The sequence below is a fragment of the Ambystoma mexicanum genome, chromosome 2p (assembly GCF_040938575.1).
Source record: "Ambystoma mexicanum isolate Mex_15411 chromosome 2p, UKY_AmexF1_1, whole genome shotgun sequence".
NCBI lineage: Eukaryota > Metazoa > Chordata > Amphibia > Caudata > Ambystomatidae > Ambystoma > Ambystoma mexicanum.
Genome location: NC_090923.1, coordinates 1,150,477,200 through 1,150,497,618, shown reverse-complemented (window position 1 = coordinate 1,150,497,618; position 20,419 = coordinate 1,150,477,200). Strand labels below are relative to the sequence as shown.

Here is a 20,419-nt window from a genome sequence, read left to right as displayed (position 1 = left end):
TGAGGCGTGGTAGGCGGCTCAAATCTCAGACAGTCTGGCAAGCGTCTAGGAGACCTATAACCAGGGATATATTGCCTGTGACTTTGAGTAGGGATGCTATTGAGAAGGCGAATCAAACAGGCCAATGTCTTGGGTTCACAGGTTACTCAGGTCTGGAAGGTGCATCTGGCGGTCAGCGTCAATTTCGCATGGACCCAATGTCCATTGATGGGTAATGGACCTGTGATTCAAGCTTCTGTTCCGACTGTCACGGAGCATGAGCTTGTAGAACTGTGCAAGTTATTAGCACCTACAGGAAACCTTCCTTCATGCCCATCCAAATCGGTCACTCTGGTGCTCCAGTATCTCTTTCACAAGCAGCCCTGTTTTAGATTGGCGAAAAGATGGTTGTTGTGGATCAAGCTTCAAAAATCCATGCTGTCATCACAGTGGTGACTATAGGAACACTTTTGTGTGTCACCCTGGCCTGCAGATGATAACGCTCACTGTGCACGTGACCTTTTTTGTGCAGTACGCCATCAACAATGAAGTACCTATTTTAGACTTTCCATCGAGCAAGACATTCATGGAGTCCGTCAACTGTGTTTTGGACTTCTTTCCCATGGACTGCGCGTTGATTAGTCGACAAAGTTATACACTGTTTCCTGGAAAATTACTGTTCTGGGGTGCTACACGGCATCTTGGCCAATGTCTTCTAACAGGAAAGTTGTCAACCTCTGTGGGCTAAGTGATGACACCTTCTGTACAGTTGACAAAGCTGGCATTGAAGGTGGCAAGCCCTTCATAGGCAAGTGATCCCCTTTTGACCGAGCGGCGATGGATGTGTCCGCAGCGCCTATGAACACGAGTATAATTTGCTTTCTAGGAGACATCAAAGGTGTCTTTCACCCATTTCCCACTGGTTGTACCATGCTCCTGAGACTTGGAGCTCTTCTGTACCGGTGTTTTGCCCAATGTTCTAACATCTCTGGCAGCGGCTGACCTCTTAGTGCATCCTGCCTCTAAAGGAGTGTATAGTCCACCCTCCCAGTAGGCCACTGGCCTCCTCTCCCCATCTCCCATGAGTTTAGCTGAAAAATGCGATAGTAGTCCAGAACTTGCTCATGGGAGAGGCAGTAGAGCCATTAACGATGCCTGTCTGTCTCGTAAAACCTGTTTAAATGGCACAAAGGGCTGTTTGGAAAATACTTTTTTTTAACTGTCTCCCCTTCAGCCATAATAAAGTTATATTTGACAATTCAGGTAGGTAAAAAGGGTAAGGCAATACATCTCCATCATGATCCAACTCCATAGAGGGGCACAGGAGGCCTTGCATGTCCCTGGAGATCAGACTATGGGAGCATTTAATTGCCAGCATCTCTCAAATAGGAATGTTCTTATCTGGTTATTGAATAATTGTAGGTCTCGAAGTAGAAAGTTCAGTTATTCATCAGCAAAATATCAAACTAATGAAGACTGAATCAGGTGATTCCAGCTCGCATAATTTATGCTAAAAAGTCTGAAGATGGCCCCTGTCGGAGATTACAGTCTACCTGCCTCAGTGGCCACAGAGTAAAAGGCCTAAAATGAGGTGGATGCATTATTAAAGTGAAGGAATTCTGTTTATTGCATACATGGTAAAAATGCCCCATAATGTAGAGTGGACTCCCAGCTTGTCGACGGGGACTATTCAAGAGCATCAGTGAGGGATACAATACCAGGGAACACGTTGATCAATACCGCTGAGCTATCAATGGTGCCAGCCTACAATTGCTGTCCAATTACCCAGCACACCAAAGTACAACATTCCTGCTTATTTTGAAACCCCAGTACTGCTGCTTCACTAAACCTGCCATTGTAGCACTGCTGTCACAATAACACTGCCAACCTACTACGCAACAATCACTGACTTGTACACCCTCTTACTTGTATGCCAATAATATATTCACCCTAATATTGTTGTCTTACTTCTTCGTACCCTATCCCAAGCCTTCTACCCAAGGCACATTACACCCTCATTCTGCTGTCTCGCTGAAATTACCACACTGTTACTACTGCCTCACTAAAACTGCCTCCATGATTTTTGAACTCACAATTACTACCACCCTACTGCAATCCAAGTATCACTGCCACCGTATTACTGATCTCTCACTAATGTTTCACTGAACTACATTAGTACTGTTTCACCAACACTGTCTTCCAAGTACTGCAGTCCCCCCAATGCTGCCATTGAAGACCCGCGGTCACCCATACTGCCACACCTGGTATTGGACTATTATTGTCACACTAGTACTGCTGCCTCTCCACTATGTCTGTCCCACTAATTCCAACAATCTGGTACGACTGTCTCACTTCTATGGATGTACCAGTAACACTACTACCAGAGTACTGTTTGTGATGTATTCAGGACCGATTCCCGTGCTTCTAAGCACTGAGAATCACTAATCTCTTCTCAACAACCTAGGAAGTCGCATCAACACCTGGCAATTCAAGGTGGGCTTTCCTGAAGCACAATGGGGCCAGTAGCACACACCAAGTGACCGGCAATGGCTCTTTCTGTCCATCTCTTGGTCTTAGTAAGATAGACATCGAATTGTCCAACAGAAACCACACTAGCGTAATTGTCTTCAAAAGGGTTAGTTCTTATCATTTTTATATTGCATTTTTGTCTCCTATTATTTTATTAATTTTTGTTGTGTTAACCATTGGGAAACATTGCTATGCTGCCTTTCCATAAGAGAGTGTTAAGTACTCCTAAATAAATAAATACAATGAGATTCTATTATTACTTCTTAGTAATCAGAGATACAGTATTCACGGGAGGAGGACTTCGAACCCAATCGCAGTCTGCCACAAATGACTCCCGGGCGTTTTTACAGTCTTTCCAGTTGAACGTCAACACTCCATTCAAGTCCACCTCCGTTGAACTCTTCTGATACTTGAGTACACGCCACAGGTGGACAGTGCCTACCTTTAGCCACTAAATAATGGAGTTCTTTTTTTAATCCGCTACTCCTTTCAGACAAGAGGTCGTTTTTACCCCCGCCTTCCTACACTTAGTCACGGTTTCCGTCTCCACGCCACAAAGTTTAACCAAAGAAATGTAAATCGAGGAGGCTCTGGCCAGGACGGTCTCCAATCGGAAAGAGAGGCGTAAGGATAACACCCCAAAGGCATAATCCTGAAGTCAAGACTGACCACAGTACAAGATACCACGGTGTGGAGGAAAAATGCAGTTGTATGTACATGATTGCCTAAAGAAGGTACAAGGAAATGTGGCTGCAAGTGAATCTTAATGAAAATTAGAATAAGATACTGATGTGACCTGACTCTGCCTTCTATTCAGCCCCGCGGAGCTTAGAGGGACTCCCTTTACTATCAGATGGAGAAAAGAACCTTTGTGTAGGGAGGCACTACGTCACTTACACGCGAGCCTTGTGCAGTTTCAGCACATATATATATTTGCAATCTTGCTTGCACGGTCAGAAGTGTATTTATTTATCTAGCAACCAAAACTGCTGACAATGAAGGATCAGAACGTGTGAGCCTTTACTGAACTATCAGTACACATCTGTGCTGATATCTCTTAAAGGTGGCAGAGGCGACCTTGGAAACCCGGGCTTGCCCGTCTCCTCGTGCGTCCATTGTACTAATGGGAAGGAGTGAAATCCCCCCTCGTGAAGTCATACAATCTTCCCACCGTTGCATTGGAGTCTGATTATCCAGAAATCCATGTAAGCGTTTGGAAAAGGGGCAGGGTGACAGTGTTGGGATTGGTCAGGGATCGTCTGTCTGTGTAGGTATTCCCCTTGCAGTGCTGTCCTTAAAGATTTCCTGAAATAACCTCACCCAATAGTCGAGTCTAGCCTTTGATTTCCTCCAAAATGCAAAGTAAAGTTTAAGGTAGAGAGATAGATAAGGGCCGTGGAGGTCACTTGCAACAGAGTGCCCTTTGTGGAGGCAGCTAACTCGTGCCCCCTCATGCCAAAGAGGGTGCTCTAGGCAAAGAGAGACATTTCAAGAGACCAAGGGCCATTGACATCTCTAGTGTCACAATAGGCTGAGTAGTGTGGGCCTCCCCTTCGCTCTTGTTCCTTGTACCCCGGCTATGGAATAATATGACAAGCAGACTTGGGTGTGGAAAACTTATAGGCCGTAGGCTTATTTATTTTCTACCGAAAATAACACCAAAACATAACATAACAGAATACATCACACCAGATGCTTTTGGGCACTTCGTGTCCAGGGTTGGAGGAGATGCCCAGCCTTCTCCTCAGCAAGTCTTTGTTACCCTTGGGCATCCGACCCCGGACACGTGCCGCCGCCTATGACTTTCTTCTACCGTGTACCGAAGAAAGTACTCGGCGTTCCGGTTCCTCCTTCTTTCTCCTTTCCTTCCTTTTTGCAGGGTGGGTTGGGTGGCAAAATGTTTCCTTCTCCCCCTTTTCCAGGCCCTGGGAGCTTACCCGAATGAGGTGAGCTCCTCACCTGGTTTGTCCTACTCTTGGTTTCTGGGCGGTTACTTATACTCCCCTGCTCCTTTGTTGCTTTTCCTTCGCACCTTTCCCTGTTGTGTTGCTTGCTTCCTGGCAGCACCATGGGTGGGGGCGCCGCTGGCTGCCCCTCCCCTTGCTTTTCGCGCCGTTTCGTCCCCCACCCTGACCTAACCCCCCAGGCCCTCCATCGTGCCGTGCTTTGAACGGTACTGGGCCTGGGGCATCTGACGCCATCGAGGCAGCATATCCCACTCGACTACATACCTACAGCGAGAATGGGAAACGGGCGCATTGGCTCTTGTTAGTAAAGAGTTTTCTTTTTGCAAATGTCTCCCATTGCATTCCCTCCCTTCCTTCACTCTTATTATTTGTGATGCACTGGGTAGCCCCTCTGGATACCAGTATAGGGAGAAGTCACCCATTCACTTGTTCACTTTCACTTTGAATGGCAGCACAAGCCACTTACAATGCTGTGGGGACGCTTTCAGCCTCGTTTTCTTTTCTCCAAGGTGAATTTATAAATGAGCCCAGGACAGGCTGGTAGCAGTAAACCAATGTTTCCCCTTTCCAGGTGCACTTCTGTGTTCCTCTTTTTGTTTTAACCATAGAAATTCCTTGTTGAGCACCAGAAATGCAAAATGGCCGCGCCTCACGGTTTAAGCCCTTCTCTTGTATGCATCATCTTTATTAACTTCCTCTCTGGCCTGTCCGCGCAGGCATATCCTAATTATGTTGTTTGACTTCTTGGTGCCTGGCAGTGCCTATGCTGGCAGGAAAGGCGCTGTCCCACCTGACTCCATGTTCCAGCCAGACTGAGCTTTTGCTACTGGGCAGATGCCAGGTAGCTAGCTGTCCACTGTTACACAGCGCCTGCCTGCTTAAATGGGGCAGGGCCTTAATATTGGAGGGCCGGGGCTTCCCCTTTTATCTTGAATTTAGGATAAGGGGAAAAGATGTGGCACCATTTCTGAGTGTTGACCCTAAAATGTAAGTAGCTGAAGGAACACCAAAGTAGCATCAGAGAACCATTGCCACATCCTGCACTGGCAAAGCCAAAAACCACTGTGTGATTCCCAGCCTCCTTTTCGACTGGAGAGACATGAACCGGGTGCTGGCCTCCCTTAGACTGTTGGGACCAACCAGTCTGTGTTCCTGCTGCATTATCCTCCCCTCCCAGAAGTCTGTAGAGTTGTTGGGTCTGCACCTGGCCTGCATCCGCCTGAGACCGGTCTGGATCGCTGCACGGACATTCAAACCTTAGGGCTGGAAAGGTTGCTGGCATCTCCTTTGCTCTTCTGGGATGTCACTCTTTTGGTGATGCCATTTGTCTCCATTAGGGAGGGTGTGCCTAGAACCAAAGTCCCACTGCCTTGATGATTCAAGACATGGTGAGCCTGTCAGGGGTATCTACAATGTCCTATGGGCTCCAAAATCGAGACATCCTACCCGTATCCTGGGGGTTTCCGTGAGAGCCTGACCTTGCTGGCAGAGAAAGACTTGAACCTGTGAATCTGATGCAGCTGAACGAACAATGAGCTCTGTTGTATACATGCCAACCCCCCCATCCCAACTCCCCTCGATTTAGGCGGGAGACTCACGATTTTCTTTTATTAAAAAATCAGGCAATTTTTACTGTCTCCCACCTAAAATAATTATAACCCCAATGCAATCCTATGGGAAAAATACATTTCCCTGATTGCTGTAGTAAAACCTCCCTCTCAGGGGCTCCCGAATGTTGGCATGTCTGCGGTTGTCTCCAGCGGTTCCTTGAAGAGGGATGTTTCTTTGGGTCCAGGGGGTGAGATTGCAGACGTCTATTTAAATGCCTCTTTCCCCATTGAATAACATTGGGCATGAAGCCCCATTTTCAAAGTAAATACCAAAACCGGGTCAAAGGAGGTGTAGCCGGGACCAGGAGTCCTTTCTACTGTCCACCAGGGCAGTAGGACTGGTAATTTACATTTCCCACCGCAGGAAGGCTGGTTTATAAAACCATGGAAATGACATGAATTCTTACTAACTTTCCAAACTTTTTGAGCTCTCCGACTCCTATTGTCGATCAAGTTGAGCCATAGGTTGAACTGCTCAAACGGCCCTAGAGAAAATGAAAACCGGCTCTTTAAATTGGTATTGGCACATTTGTTGTGTCTGAAATAGAGTCCATCACTTCAGTGGCATATGTGACCTGTTTTTGTTTGTTGGCTGTGGCCGCAACAGGAACCGTTAGTGAACCTCTGCAAGGGACCATGCGTTCCTTTTAGCAGAACTGTTGTTCTTCTGATAGACTGGCCATTAGGAAAGATGTTTTTTTGCTGCTTTCCCTCAATAGCTTGCCCTTGCTTTGGGGCTAGGTAGAGCCATTTTGTTTTACTGAGCTAATCTGTTTTGGCGACACTGATCATTCCGTATGACAATCAGTGCAGGGCGGGACTCGCCCCTCTATTCTGAAATTCCCTGTTTGTTTTACACTGCACACATCACCTTACGGGGAGGTGCAGGAGGGCTACTTTGTCTCCCTTTTGTAACTTTATGGTTACTTGCATGATGTGTCCAGGGCAGGCTGGTGGCAGTGGATATTTTTCAACTTTGATACATTTTCATATGCACTTTTTCCATTTCACCGCACAATGCCTTTCACACTTTAAAATGGCACGTAGTGCCACAAGATTTCGCTCCCTGTCCTTTGGCCTTCTTGTCTTTTGGCTTTCTTCCTGCCCTCTCAATGTTTGGAATTGCCATATGTGGTAAGCCCTTTCCCAGGCAAAGCCTGAGCTTTCCCGGGCAAAGTGTGTGTGTTTGTGGGCGGTGGTGGAGGCTGGGACAGCCTCGTCCTGATCCACATCCTTGCCAAAGTGTCTGTTGCTGGGGAGATGTGGAGGCCGGACGCCGTCCATGACGGGGCAGCATCTGTCAGTTTGAATGGTGCATAGCCTTACTGTTGGTGGGCTCGGGGTGACTCGAGCTCAAATTAAGGATAAAAGGAGGACCCCTCGAACCATTCTTCAGATAGTTATTAAAGCCAAACTTTTCTATGTGATTTTACTGAAAAGAATGTTAGCTGGATTGTCAACAGAAAAAAGTCGATCAAAAAAATAATCATTAATTTATCTTTCATTTGTGGGGGAGGTCCCCCACAAGCCTCTTGTTTCCCTATGCTTTAACCCCACAACCCCCCACCCATTTTAACTCCTACCCCCATATCTATATATATTTTTAAAAATCAATGTTTTTCGATGGTAAAATCACTGGATACCAGCCAAAACGCCTTTGAAGGATCATCCCACTAAAGACCCAGAACTCGTCATTGCAGCCAACCAACATTGTCTTCTTCAACCATCCTGGAGAAGCCCTGCTTCTTTGTTGATCTCCAGAAGGCCTTCATTGATGCTTTGACCCCTGCTTTGGTGGGAACAACCAGTCACAACCTCTGCTCGAGGATCCTTCCCTTTTAAGTTTTTGGAAGTGTCCCGGAACCATCCTGTGGGCTGGCCAGCTTCCTCCTGGGCTACCTTCCTGTATCGGTCGCGACTTGGAACTCTGCAGACCCTCGACTTGTGGAACAGGCCTCGCTCTGGTGCTGCAGCTCTACAGCATGAAGAGGGGCCTTGCAGGACCCTGCTTCTTTGTTTCCGCCATGAGGGTCGACACCTGCCGTTTGATAACGCTGGCGACCTATTTTCAGCCCACAACGTGTCCTTGGGGGGAGGGGGGTGTCTTCTGAGGTCATCGGCATCGTGGTAGTTATTTCTACATCATGCCAGGGCCATCCAGCTGTCCAGTGCCAGGAAGGGTCTTGCCAGAGGCCACAACTGCCAACCCAAATACGACAGCGAAAGTAACCTTTGCACCAGCCACCCCTAGACCCGGATCAATGGAATGAAGAAGGAAAGCAATGGAGCTCAGCAAATTCAGAAGCCGCTGAAGTGTTCCATGAGAAAATCAGAAGACAGCAGATGAGGTAACATATTGGCATCTACCCCTTCCTAGCTTCATAAGGTTTTAACTGGCCTTGCCCTTAACTCTCCCTTGCCTGACCCGGCTCTGTGGAATTCTGGTCAAGGATTCCAACACCACCCCCCCTCAAAATCAGACCCCCCCCCTCACCACCGCCACCACCACCAGGCGTCCCCTAAGGTGGTGGGTTTGGAAGAGGACCTCCTAAGAAATGTACTTTTGTTAACTTTTTAAGACACTTACAAACTGCATGTTGACTTTGTACAACATACTTTGAAGACCCCCAGACTCCTGCAAAGGGGTCGATTGGGAATTGTGAATTTAAGGGAACTAGGCCTCTACCTCCCCTGGCAAGGGAAGGACTTTCAACGTGTAGTGTCTATTATTTATAAGGCTGTGTATTGCGTTTTCAAATTTTTTAACTACATAGTCTCAAATTGGTTTAAGACTTACCCTTTTCTTTTTCTTCACTTACTTTGCAACAATACAGTGTTCTATTGCTAATCTTGCTGTGTTTAAAACTAAGGTATTGATGCTCTGTAGCCAGAGCCCTGAAAGGTGTGTGTGTATATATTGCTACTGTATCTTTGGCCATTTGCTTACCTGTGATTTTTAATTGGTGAGAGTTGTCTAGGGCCTAAATCAATAATTGTATGTTTCCACACTCTGCCTGACTTGTGCTCTGTGTGCGCTTAACTGAACCCTTCACCTCTCTCACACCCTCCCAAGTCTAAGCCTTGCCGCTCAGTCACACTACCTTGATAGAGTTTGGCTGGACGTTCGCGTCTTCCTTGTTCACCAGAGTAGGGCGGCCTCAGAATCTGTTCACCGGGCTGATTATGAAAATCCATCTTAACTGCAGTGCTCTCTCCTTGAATGATGGCAGCTGTCCATTTGCAGAGGCCTTTAAAGAGACAGGTTAACACTTTAGGGTTCCAAACCCTTTCACACCAACAAAATGGGTTTTACCTAGACTGTGTGGGCGTGAATTATGGATTGAGGAATCATGGAGTGTGGCAGAGGCACTCGGGACTACACAATATCTTGTCAAATAATGGAGAAGGAGATATAAGGAGAACTATGAACACCACTTCAGACATGTTGCATGCTTGGAAGAAGTGAGGCCTGCTTCAGCTAAAGTTTGAAGGAAGGAATGAGGTTGTTTGTGTGCTCTGTGAGCACTTAACTGAACCCTTCACCTCGATCACACCCTCCCAAGTCTAAGCCTTACTTCTCAGTCACACTACCTTGATAGTTTGTCTGGACGATAGCGTATTTTTGTGTGCTCAGGTGTGGGTTTAGGAGTGTGGCCTGGGGAATGACTCCCATCCATGTGAGAGTAATGAGAAGCCACCATTTCAGCTCCTCATGGAATTGCTGATGATTGTAGAAAAAGACACATCCTGTTAAAATGGTTCTCTTGCTTTGATATCTTCTGTAGGTCCCCACAGAGTTCTTACATTAGAACTCTGAGGTCTGCACATCTTTCATCCATGATTCTGCACTCCTGGGCCTGTGACATATCGGAGGAAATTGAATATAATTAGATATCGAGGAATTTAAGCCCCACCATTCTACTCTGTGCCCAAGGGCGTGCAGTGGAATTCAAGTGTTCAAGGATCTAGGGCGGGGAATGTCATTTCAGATAAACTGTAAAAGATAATGCGCACAATATGCTGTCATGTTTGTCATTTCTAAGACCCTGGAACAATCTGTTCCCGCCTAAAAATAACCAGTGGAAGGCTGCCGGACTACATGCAAACAGGATAATATGAACCAGCATATCCTCCGGGAAGCCATGATGCAGGGCAGTTCAAGGAAAGGTCTGAGGCACACACCTAAAGAGGAAACGAGCGGGAAATTCTCAGTGACTGGAAATGAGCGAGGTTTGAAGCTGAGCGAGAACTGCTGACATTTGTGTTAAAGCGCCCCTGTCTCAGTGGGAAATGTCCCCGGGTCTTGTCTTTTCCCTCCACATGGCTAGAGTTTCTGTGAACCGTTCTCAATGAGGCCCAGAGCTCATCTAGTCCTCTTTCTTTTCTTCCACAGGTCCGTCTTCAAAGGCTCTGCTATTTGTGTATATTCCATGTCTGACGTGCGGACAGTTTTCAACGGACCCTTCGCTCACAAAGAGGGGCACAACTACCAATGGGCACCGTACCTGGGAAAGATCCCCTACCCCAGGCCCGGGGCAGTAAGTATGCCTCGATGAATTGACGCGACTAGCATGAACTCTGCCAAGCAAGACACTTATGGGCAACGCGTGCTCTGCCAGAGACCTGTAGCCAGAGGCGTTGTTAGGGGTGTGCTGAGGGGGCTATAGCCTCAGGTCTTTTGGTTGTAGCCCCGGCTAGAAGCTCAGGGGCTACAACCAAAAGGCTAGCTAGCTTGAGTACCAACAGTCCCGACATTAGGATAGCCCCGGATCTTTTCCAGACCTAGCAACATCCCTGCCTGCAGCACTGACGAGGCACGCAGGAGAGGGGGCGCGCCTTCCTTGGTACTACAGATTGCCAGGGCGTGGCTTGGTGGGAGCTCAATCTTATGGTACTACTGGGTACTACTGAAAGGAATCTGGTGTTGAAAGGAAAGCGTTGGGTGTTTTGGATCCCTAAAACACAGCAAGGTCGCAGCTCGAAGGAGGGCTGCTCTGCTAGATTTGGGTGGCATTCCCAGGGTCTTATAGCTCTGGGCACTAAGGGAAAGAAGCACAGACCGGTGCTCTGTCGGATAAAGGTCAAACTGGGAGAATGTTCGCAATACAGGAAGAAGCTCATACTTCTGTGGTCTAAAGTGCTAATCGCGCGCTGCCAAGGAAGCATGCCCACTGGGCCCCGTGGCACTGGCAAGGCACTGCGGGAGGATGTTTACTAAGTTGGCGTAATGTACAGGTGATTGGGCACGCCTGAGTGATATGTCACAATAGGGGGGGCTATATCCCCTACGGGAAGGCCCCATTGCATGAACAGCGCAACTGAGTGCACCCCACTCTGCCGGGGCATTATCATTCTGAAAAGGCCTTGCTGAAGGAACCTAACTGGTCAGGTCAGTTTTAAAGCCCACGGTTAGTAAACAAGTAGATTAAAAGCTGTATTGGGCTGTGGTTTGTGCTACACGATAAAGGGACCCGTAATGAGCCCCACCTGCCTCAAATAGTTTGCAATACATTCTAAATGTTCCCCAAATAACTTACCCTTTTGGAATCTGTAATAAGTTTAAGATTCCACACATAGAGCAATACACTATTAATAGAATTCAATGTACACTAGCTGTTTCTGGGAAATAAAACATTTAATTATGAATGTAAAATATAGTCTATACTTCACATTGAATTCCTGTCAGGACTTTTTGAAGATTGTGCTTAAGCCAGGGGAAGAGTGGGCCAAGTACGGATAAATATGGAACCAAAGCTCCTGGCAGATCAGGGCACAATGGTGGTAAGATAGAAAGTCCATGTTTTGCCCACTTTTGAAGTGCACTACATTTCTTTGCTTGTGTTCTGTTATTCGCTTACCATTTCCCCCTTGTGAATTCTGTTCACATCTCTCTGGGCCACAGAGTTCTTCCATAGAACTAGAGAGCCAACATTCCAACAGCAACTGCGTCACCACTGGACGCCATGTTGGTGGATAACGCAGCCCTGGAATCCCTCGTTTTCCTGTGCTGCCAGCAGCCTTTTGATCAAAAATTGCCATTCTTTGTGCTGTCTTGCGTTTTATGAGTAAGGGCAGAGGGGCCTAACACAAATTAGATTTAATTTCAAGTGTCAGTTGTGCACATTTAAAGTGTTTACAAATCTGTATGCGTTTTTCCTTCTGAACATTTGTTCGGAATTTCAGATTGTGCTGTCCCTCTGCAGGCAAACGTGATGTAAATTAGAAGTGATATTGAACAGAACATGGTGCACGTATGACAGGTGGCTTTCAGCATTATTGAAAGAGAAACCTTTTCTGTGTAACGGCCAAAGCTGTCCATGTAATCAGTGCTGAACAACAAAGTGCCAACGCTTTGGGTAAAAATACATTATTGGCATTTCATAGTTTTGCATACAAACAGCTCATTAACAACCGAGGAAATGAAAAGGGGAACATAAAGAAAAATAAATCCAGAACCATAACATGGAAGCCAAAGGCCTTTCTGCCTAACCTTGATAAAATCCCAACATACAAAGTTCGCCATGATGCATGTACTCTAGGAGGCCCCGAATCCAGTGCTACGAGCCTTCAAGCAACCCCAACACTCTCAAACCTCGCAGCACAGGTGAAGTCCCTGTTGTGTGTACATGCATAGACCAGGAAGCCTCCCCATCTCGAAAAAAAAACCCTTGACCTAGTCTTCCGAGAAATAGACCACTTTCTCAGGCACTACCACAGCCCACCATTCTTCCGCCGAGGGCGACCTTTGCGTCTTCCATCCCGCTTCCATCCTGGCTTTTGCAATCAGGGACATAAGTCTCAACAGATTGGGGTTTGCAGAGCCCCAGACCCCTTTACTCCCTCCAGAAATTCCCAACAGACAGACGACCGGATCCCGCAACAGCGAGGCCCCTGCAATGTGATTGATAGTGCTCAAGATATCCGCCCAGTATCGCGCAAGCTTTGGGCATCTCCACCAATGTGCATGTACGTTCCCATGCCCCTCCCCCCCAGCGCCCCTTCCAACACAACCCATTTTCCCTTCCTTCGTTCATGTGATTAAGCCTCTCTGGGGTTAGATATCCCCAGCAAGGAAATGGATGCCCCTTTCTGCATGCTCTACGTTTCCAGTAGCTTTCTTCAACCCTTCCCATGCTCCCTCCCCAGTTCCTTGTGCCAAGCTTGAACATAGGACGGTGTCGCAAGGCCTTTTCTATTACCTAGGCAACCATATAATTGAGGAACTAGCTAAATGGATTAGCAAGTCTGCGAGAACTGTATTGGCCGCCTTCCTATTCCCAGGTTGCATTGCCCAATGCCAATTCTGCCAGTATTGAAATCTCTTTCTCACTAACCCCGAAGGTTGCCTTACAGGTTGGAAAGGATAGTATTTGGCCCTTCTCGTACAAGTGCACAAGAAACGTGCACTCCTCCCCACCCCCGCTTTTAATCTGCCAAAGGCCGCCCCCTCGTATGCCGATTGAAAGCTAGGATTACTGTGAATAGGAGCAAGAAGGGACGGGAAAGATGAGAAGTCCTGCTTTAGGGCCGTTGCATCCCAGGCCTGCATGGCAACCCTGGTTTTCGCTAATTTGTATAGACTCAATGGCCTAGTTTGCTTCTCCGGCCACAGAACATATCAAAGTGGTTTGCCCAAGACCATCTCCTCAATATGATAGCTATCTTTAACTGCATGAGGATTCACTCATTCGTATATAATGCTAAACTGCACCGCTTGGAAATAGTGCCTCATGTTCGGTAGTGCCATCCCACCTGCATCCCTAGTTCTGTATAAAGTCTCCGTAGCAATTCTGGTCTTCCCGTTCTCCCATACGTGATCCAGAATTCGAAGTTGCAGCCTCTGCAATGGCTGGGCCGAGATACCAACCGGGAGAGCCTGAAAATACTACAACAACTGGGATAATATATTCATCTTCACCGTGGCGGCCCTGCCGAACCCCGAAATTGCTCACATCCCCCAGGAATATAAGTCAGATCTAATAGCGGTGAACAGTTCAGGGTAGTCAGCTTAGTACAGCCCCACTCACTTCAGAGTTATATAGATAGCCAGGTACTTTAGCTTCCTCTTAGCCCGTCTAAAGGGAGTGGCTTTCTGCAGTTTTTCCTAAGTCTGTGCACTGATGTTAATGTGCAGAATTTCGCTTTTATTCAGATTGACCTTCAACCCTGATGCCTCTTTAGATGTACTCAAAAGCCGAAGAATCTGAGGGATCGAGGTCTCGGCTTTAGACAGTCAATATCACATTCTATGCGACTTTATGCATGCAGCCTAAGTATGGTATACGTTTTATCCCCTCCTCCTCTCTGATTCTCGCCGCCAGAGGCTTCACTGTGAGAGCAAAAAGTAGCAGCGAGAGGGGACCATCCTGACTGGCACCCCTTGAGAGACTGAAGCCTTCCGACCTACAGCCATTAGCGGACACTTTTAAAACCAGGCATGAGTATAATGCACCCCCACCCAACAAGGCCTTCACCCAAATTAGGCTTAAACAGGACTTCCTGTCAAAAAGGTCATTCCACCCGATCAAATACCTTTTCAGCATCTAGTCCGTGTAGTAGGGCCAGGACATGTGTTCTGTGTTCTATATTCATAAGGCCTATGATCTTCCTAACATTATCCGCAGTGTGGCACCCCTGTACAAAGACCTGCTCTCCCACCACAAGAGTTGGAAGTACCTGATCTAGTCTGGATGCTAGGATCTTAGCATAGAGCTTAATGTCTGTGTTATGGAACACTATAGGCCTGTAGGAGGCACAAACTGTCCCTTATTGTTATGATTGACCTTTCGGCGGCCTTTGATACTGTGGACCACAAAATTCTCAATGAGAGATTAAGGACGATAGGGAATGTGTCAACTAACACCCTCAGATGGTTCTCTCAGATAGGGCCGAAAACAGGTGAAGTCAAGGGACATCTTGTCAGATATCCTCCCGCAGCTTTCTGGCGTCCCCCAAGGGTCATCACTCTCACTCGAGTTATTTAATCTCGACCTACACCCTTTAATTGACATCTTGAGAAGCCACAAGGTTTGCTTTCAGTCATATGCAGATGACGGCCAAGAGTTACTTAGATTAAATAACGTTGAGGAATCTCTTTCATGGATGAACAACTGTTTGGAAGAGGTAGGAGGATGGATGTCTACTAATTGGCTCCAACTCAATCCCAATAAGACCAAGGTTATCCTGTTTGGCCCGAAGCAGCTTATGGGAGTAAACAGAGGTTTCCTCCCTCCACCTTCTTTCTTAGGAGCAAAATTGAAGTATGCCTCCAAGGTGAAAATGTGGGTGCAAATGGCAGAGATATCTGAGTTGTGAGGGTCAGGTTACACCCAAAGTTCAGGCCGTTTTCTAAACTCTACGGCTGCTTCAAGAGGCACTTCCCTATGTCCCTCATAAAGATCACACAGCAGAAGTAAGAGCCCTGGTAAATTCTGAGTTGGACTACTGTAACAGTATACTGGCCGGGACTCTTGCCAAACAAATCCATCGGCTGCAAAAAAGCCCAAAATGCTGCCGTTTGACTGGTGTTTAGGGTAAAAAAAAATCCACACCTATGTCAGGGCACCACCGATCAAATAATTGGCTGGCATTTGAGGACCGAGTTAAGTTTAAAATTGGATGCATGATCTTTAAATGCCTGAACAATTTAGCACCTAGGTACTTGGCTGACAAGTTAATTATCAACCTATAGGGTCCTTAGGACAGGTACCTTTTGATTATCCCTCCAACACGCTGTGTCTCTACAGGTGACTGCAGATTTTCATTTTTCAGGCCTAGACTATGGAACAGTTTTCCATTGGAGATAAAGAAATTGGAATCTCTTTTGCTATTTCAAAAAAAATTCAAAACCTATTTGTTCAAATAAGTCTGAGAACTGTATCATGAGGGAAAGTTAATTTAATGTTTTTTTCACATTAGAGTTTCTTTGTTGGTTAACATCTGTGCCTTGATATGCTTTGGTTTGTCTAGTAGTGCAATACAAATAACTCAATCAATCACAAACAGGGGCTATCTCCCTCTTATTCTCCTCCCCTCTATGTAGAGTTCTTAGCAGTTAGATTGGGTTGAGGTTGCACAGCGGCTAACCTATTTAACCCTTCTTGGAAGCGATGATCCGCCTGAATTTGGTACTCCACCAGGCAATGTAGTAATGCCTCCATTCGCTCTTGACGGTCGAGTTCCATTGTTTCTATATTATTGGTTTTCTCCTCTTCTAATCCAACCCCTTCCTCTTCAGTGCACCACCCATTGGGTAAGGGGGAATTAAAGGGAGTGGGCAGTGGATGAACAGACTGAACAAGTGGTGCAATAGTGGTTGGTATAGACTTTTATTAAATGAAACCAAAACCTATCTATCCCTAACTCTGGAGGGTTTTCCCTACCTAAACTAAAGAAACTTGGGTGCTCCTCAGGAAGTCTGTGTGAGTCAAAACAAAATGGCACCGTCCTGGGCACAAATGCCCCTATCCTCTACGCCTCTTGCTTAAGCTTCTCGGACCTGCCTTTGGGTGTTCTATTTGGTTCAATCTCTCTCTGACTCTCGATTTCCGCTCTCCACCTCGACTGCTCTCTCCGGCTGTCTCTTTAGTACTCTCTCCAGTATCCTTCCCGGTATCCTTACGCCTTCATTTGTTTCTGATGCCCTGATATAGTAGGGTCCGCTCTGATGTGACGTCCATTCTATTGACTACAGATGTTCTCGTTTTTTCACGCTCGCTTGTAAGCATTCTCTGGAGCTCCTTTTGTCTCAGTACCTAAACCATCATGGAAGTTGAATGTATCATTCTAACACATGTTCATATACATGAGTTTAGACCCTTAAGGTTTAGGTCCTACTGTCAGCCTACCAGGTTGGGGTTAAAAGGGGCTGTGCCTCTCAATCACATCCTTATCGCTAGGAGAGGAGTCCCTCTCCAGGAGATACTCCTGCATATTACCACCCCTAGGGGGACTCTTGGTTAGTTCCCTAGCCTCATGGAAAGGGGTTCTCCTCTGGGCAGAAGTGACGCCATCAGGAAGGATGAAGGATCATCACAGTGATTAAGGACTTGGGATAGCCCACATCTCTATGTGATTTTTGTTTATCAGTTGAGACCCCAAAACATTCACCACCTTTAAAGATTTCAGAGGATCTGAGGGAAGAAGATTCTGCAGAGGATTGAAGGCACGCCGCCTGTACGCCAGAAGGAATACAACCCGCTAGGGAAAAAAGGCCAAGAGATTGCTTGCAAGGATAAAAAGTTTTAATTGTACAAAAAATAAAGATGCAAGCAAAGGACTCTGCTGCCCGAGAACGTTCTGCCAGAGTCTGCATGAGCCACACATTATAAGGGTACACAGCGTCATCAGTGACATCATTACATAAGGTAGAAACTTGCACGGCTGTTTGGTGAGACCCTATGCATGGGCCTGCTGCATAAGGGATGACAAGCCAGGATTGGCTCCAGTTTTGTCCATTTGTCTTCCCACACATGGGGTCAGCTGGGCTTGTCTCTGCATGGACTGAAGGTCAGGCTTTTCACATGTTGCTGTTTCAGGGCGACTATTGTACAATAACACTGCTACATCATCATGGCATGCAACTGGGAAACTTGGGGACTGGAACAGGGGGAGGAACACGGTCATAATGATCCACACCATCTCTGCTCGGTTCATATCGCACTCTACCCACCCAAGGCTTCCACCCTCGTTTTGAGCTATAATGTATTCCTTCCTGTACCTCGTACTACAAAGGGTGGATTTATGGGATAAGGTGAAAAGGTTGTGTTTGTTTAGATCTTTTATGGCGATTGCTTTTATTGCTCATGGTCAGAGGTCGCCCACTACCGTGGAATGCAGGGGTTCTTGGACTGGGTCAGTGGTGGGTGCCATTACTCCTGGTGGGCTGGGTTGGGGTTGGAGGTCTGCTGCTAGCCTGGCTGTGAAGAATGTGTGCCGCGAGGAGCCTGGTGCTGTCTCATGGCTTTGCAGGGTGCATTCCTCTCTGAGATAGCAAGTAATTGCAACAGTTATGTTACAAAGGGAAGTTTCTATGGGATTTAGCAGCGTGGGGTTCATGTGCCTTCAGCGCTTGGGCCTGTTCAGGTTTCTTTGTTGGGCCTAAGTTTTACTGCGCAGCCATGTAGGGCTGACTGTGTTCATCATAGTTACAAAATGGCGTCTCTTTATATGGGCACACTCAATCTATGCATCTCTAATTCACGCAGTATTTTGTTTGTGCCAAGTTCATTGGTACAGCACTCTCCCCCCTGGTACATTGCCAGTCTATCTATGGGACTTGCTTCACTCTAAAGCACCTAGGGGGGTGGGAAAGGCTCATCTCCGTCCCAACAGGCTCTTCTCTCAAAGCTCTGGTGCTCACTCTTGGTCCTCTTGTAGGTAAAGCTCTGCCTCCTGCCAAACTTGATAAATCCTGTGTCAGTCTCTCCCTTCCTCTGACCTGGTGGGGACCGTCTGATCCTCCTGCCCTGCAGCCCTCTGTGCTCTCCTACAAGTTCTTGCACCATGTCCATTGCTGGAACATAAGTGTGAGGCTCTAATTCTTGCTGGAAGTGGAAACATGTTTTGTTGCGGTCTCCCTATTCTGCTCCATCCTGCAAATCGCAGCTATATCACTTTGTGGGATTCTCCTCTGTCTTGCCCTGAAATTAGCCCTAATGGAGAGCCTCCACTGACCTATCCCAACAGGTCAGCATTGGACGACCAGCCTACTGTTCTGCAGTCCACTGTCAAATGGATATTTTTCCACGAGTCCTATGAACAAGCCTGCATTGCAGAATCCTGCCTTCTGTCACCTGGGGCACTGTGAACCACGTACAATAAAAGGCCCATCTTCTTAACTTGCATATGCACCCTTGTCCCCTGGAAGGTTTCTTCAGGTTTTAGCATCTGTCTCCACACCTCTGGATCTTTAGTGTCTGACTAGGGTACTGGTGCCTTTCCTCAGTGCCTGGGTGCTTCTCCTACAGAAACATCCTTCCAGGTACCACAACTGCAACTTTGTCTCCATACGACTCCTGCAATCCTCTCTGCACCCTTCTTTCCAAGGGCATCAGTTCTTCGATCCTGGGTCTTGATCTCTTCCGAGGGTCGCTCATCGCCAATCTGAATATTGTCTTCCCTGCTCTCTCTCACCTAGAGATCACCAATCCTGCCTAGCCCAGGCACCTCCTACTGCCCAGTTTAGTATACAACGAATATTGATCCCCCCCTACTGTCTACATTCTGACTTGTACTAGAGGTGAATATCTAAAGGCAAAATGCCTGATCTGTCTAACCTCCCGCAGGGACTTCCTAGACTGACGTACACTATTCACCTTTTAGACCCTCTGCCCTGTTTGGTTCCTTCCGATTATGTCCACGTACTCCTCCCCCTCTCACTGCCTGATGGTCCCCTATTACTACTCTCCTCCCTTCAACTCCACTGCCTCCTTTTATTCTACTTCCTATATCTTCCTCTGTCCCTCTGATGTCTCACTCCTTCCAAGTCTTGCCTCTACCCTTCAATGTTACTACTCCCTCCATGACAATACTATGCCCTCCTCTGCACTACTACTCCCAGCTCCACACTACTATGTGCCCCACCTTAAATAAACACCCTCATTTCACTCACCGCACTTTCACGCACTGACAAAGCAGTACCTCCTGCACTCAATAACCAATGCCTCAACTGCTTCAAAAATCAGCTCAACATTCCACTCCACCATCTTTGCTGGTCTCTTGGTCTGCCACATCCTCCTCTGACCTCATCCGAACAACCCGCAACTACCTGTTTCCTGGATCCTTTTTTTGACCCTTCACAAGTTCAGGGTATTGGCCATGTTACAATAGACAACATAAAGGGAAAGGCAAAACAATGGCTTTTTGATCATTTGGCAAGACACAGAAACAGGACTTGGAGTATGTTGTGTATTTGAATAAGAACTGTGGTAAGGCCTGTGTCAAGGCCTTGCCAGGGGAGCCCAGCTGCTAACCCTTCCCACGGGTGGCAGAGTAGGGGCAGGTCCCCTGCCCATCCCTGCTTACCTGAGTCACTGGCGGAGGGGCCATGGAGGAGCCTGCGGCAGTCCAAAGAGCCCTTGGGGGAGACGAGGCCCACAGGAGAATGACGGCCTGAGGGGGGCACTTCAGGGAGGAGCAGGAGCCAGGACCACCAATGGCAGAGCAGAGCCACCACAAAGCACTGACATTATGCCACAGGAAATGCCAAACATGGTGGTGGGTTGGGCAACGCCACGGGGTGCGAGTGACATTGTCAGCTGGAGCCCGCACAGATAATTGCTCTCCATTAGCCTACCAGGGATTCCATTTATTAAATAAAGACCTTTTACAAAG

General features: G+C 47.2%; 1 protein-coding gene across 3 annotated transcripts in view; it reads left to right on the top strand.

Annotated features, from left to right (window-relative positions):
- LOC138567247 (semaphorin-3F-like) overlaps nt 1-20,419 on the top strand; it is a 548,170-nt gene that overhangs the window by 469,628 nt on the left and 58,123 nt on the right. For all 3 annotated transcript variants that reach the window (XM_069645257.1, XM_069645255.1, XM_069645256.1), the window contains exon 11: nt 10,479-10,623. In XM_069645257.1, coding sequence (XP_069501358.1) covers nt 10,479-10,623 — 145 coding nt within the window. The remainder of the gene's footprint in view (nt 1-10,478; nt 10,624-20,419) is intronic.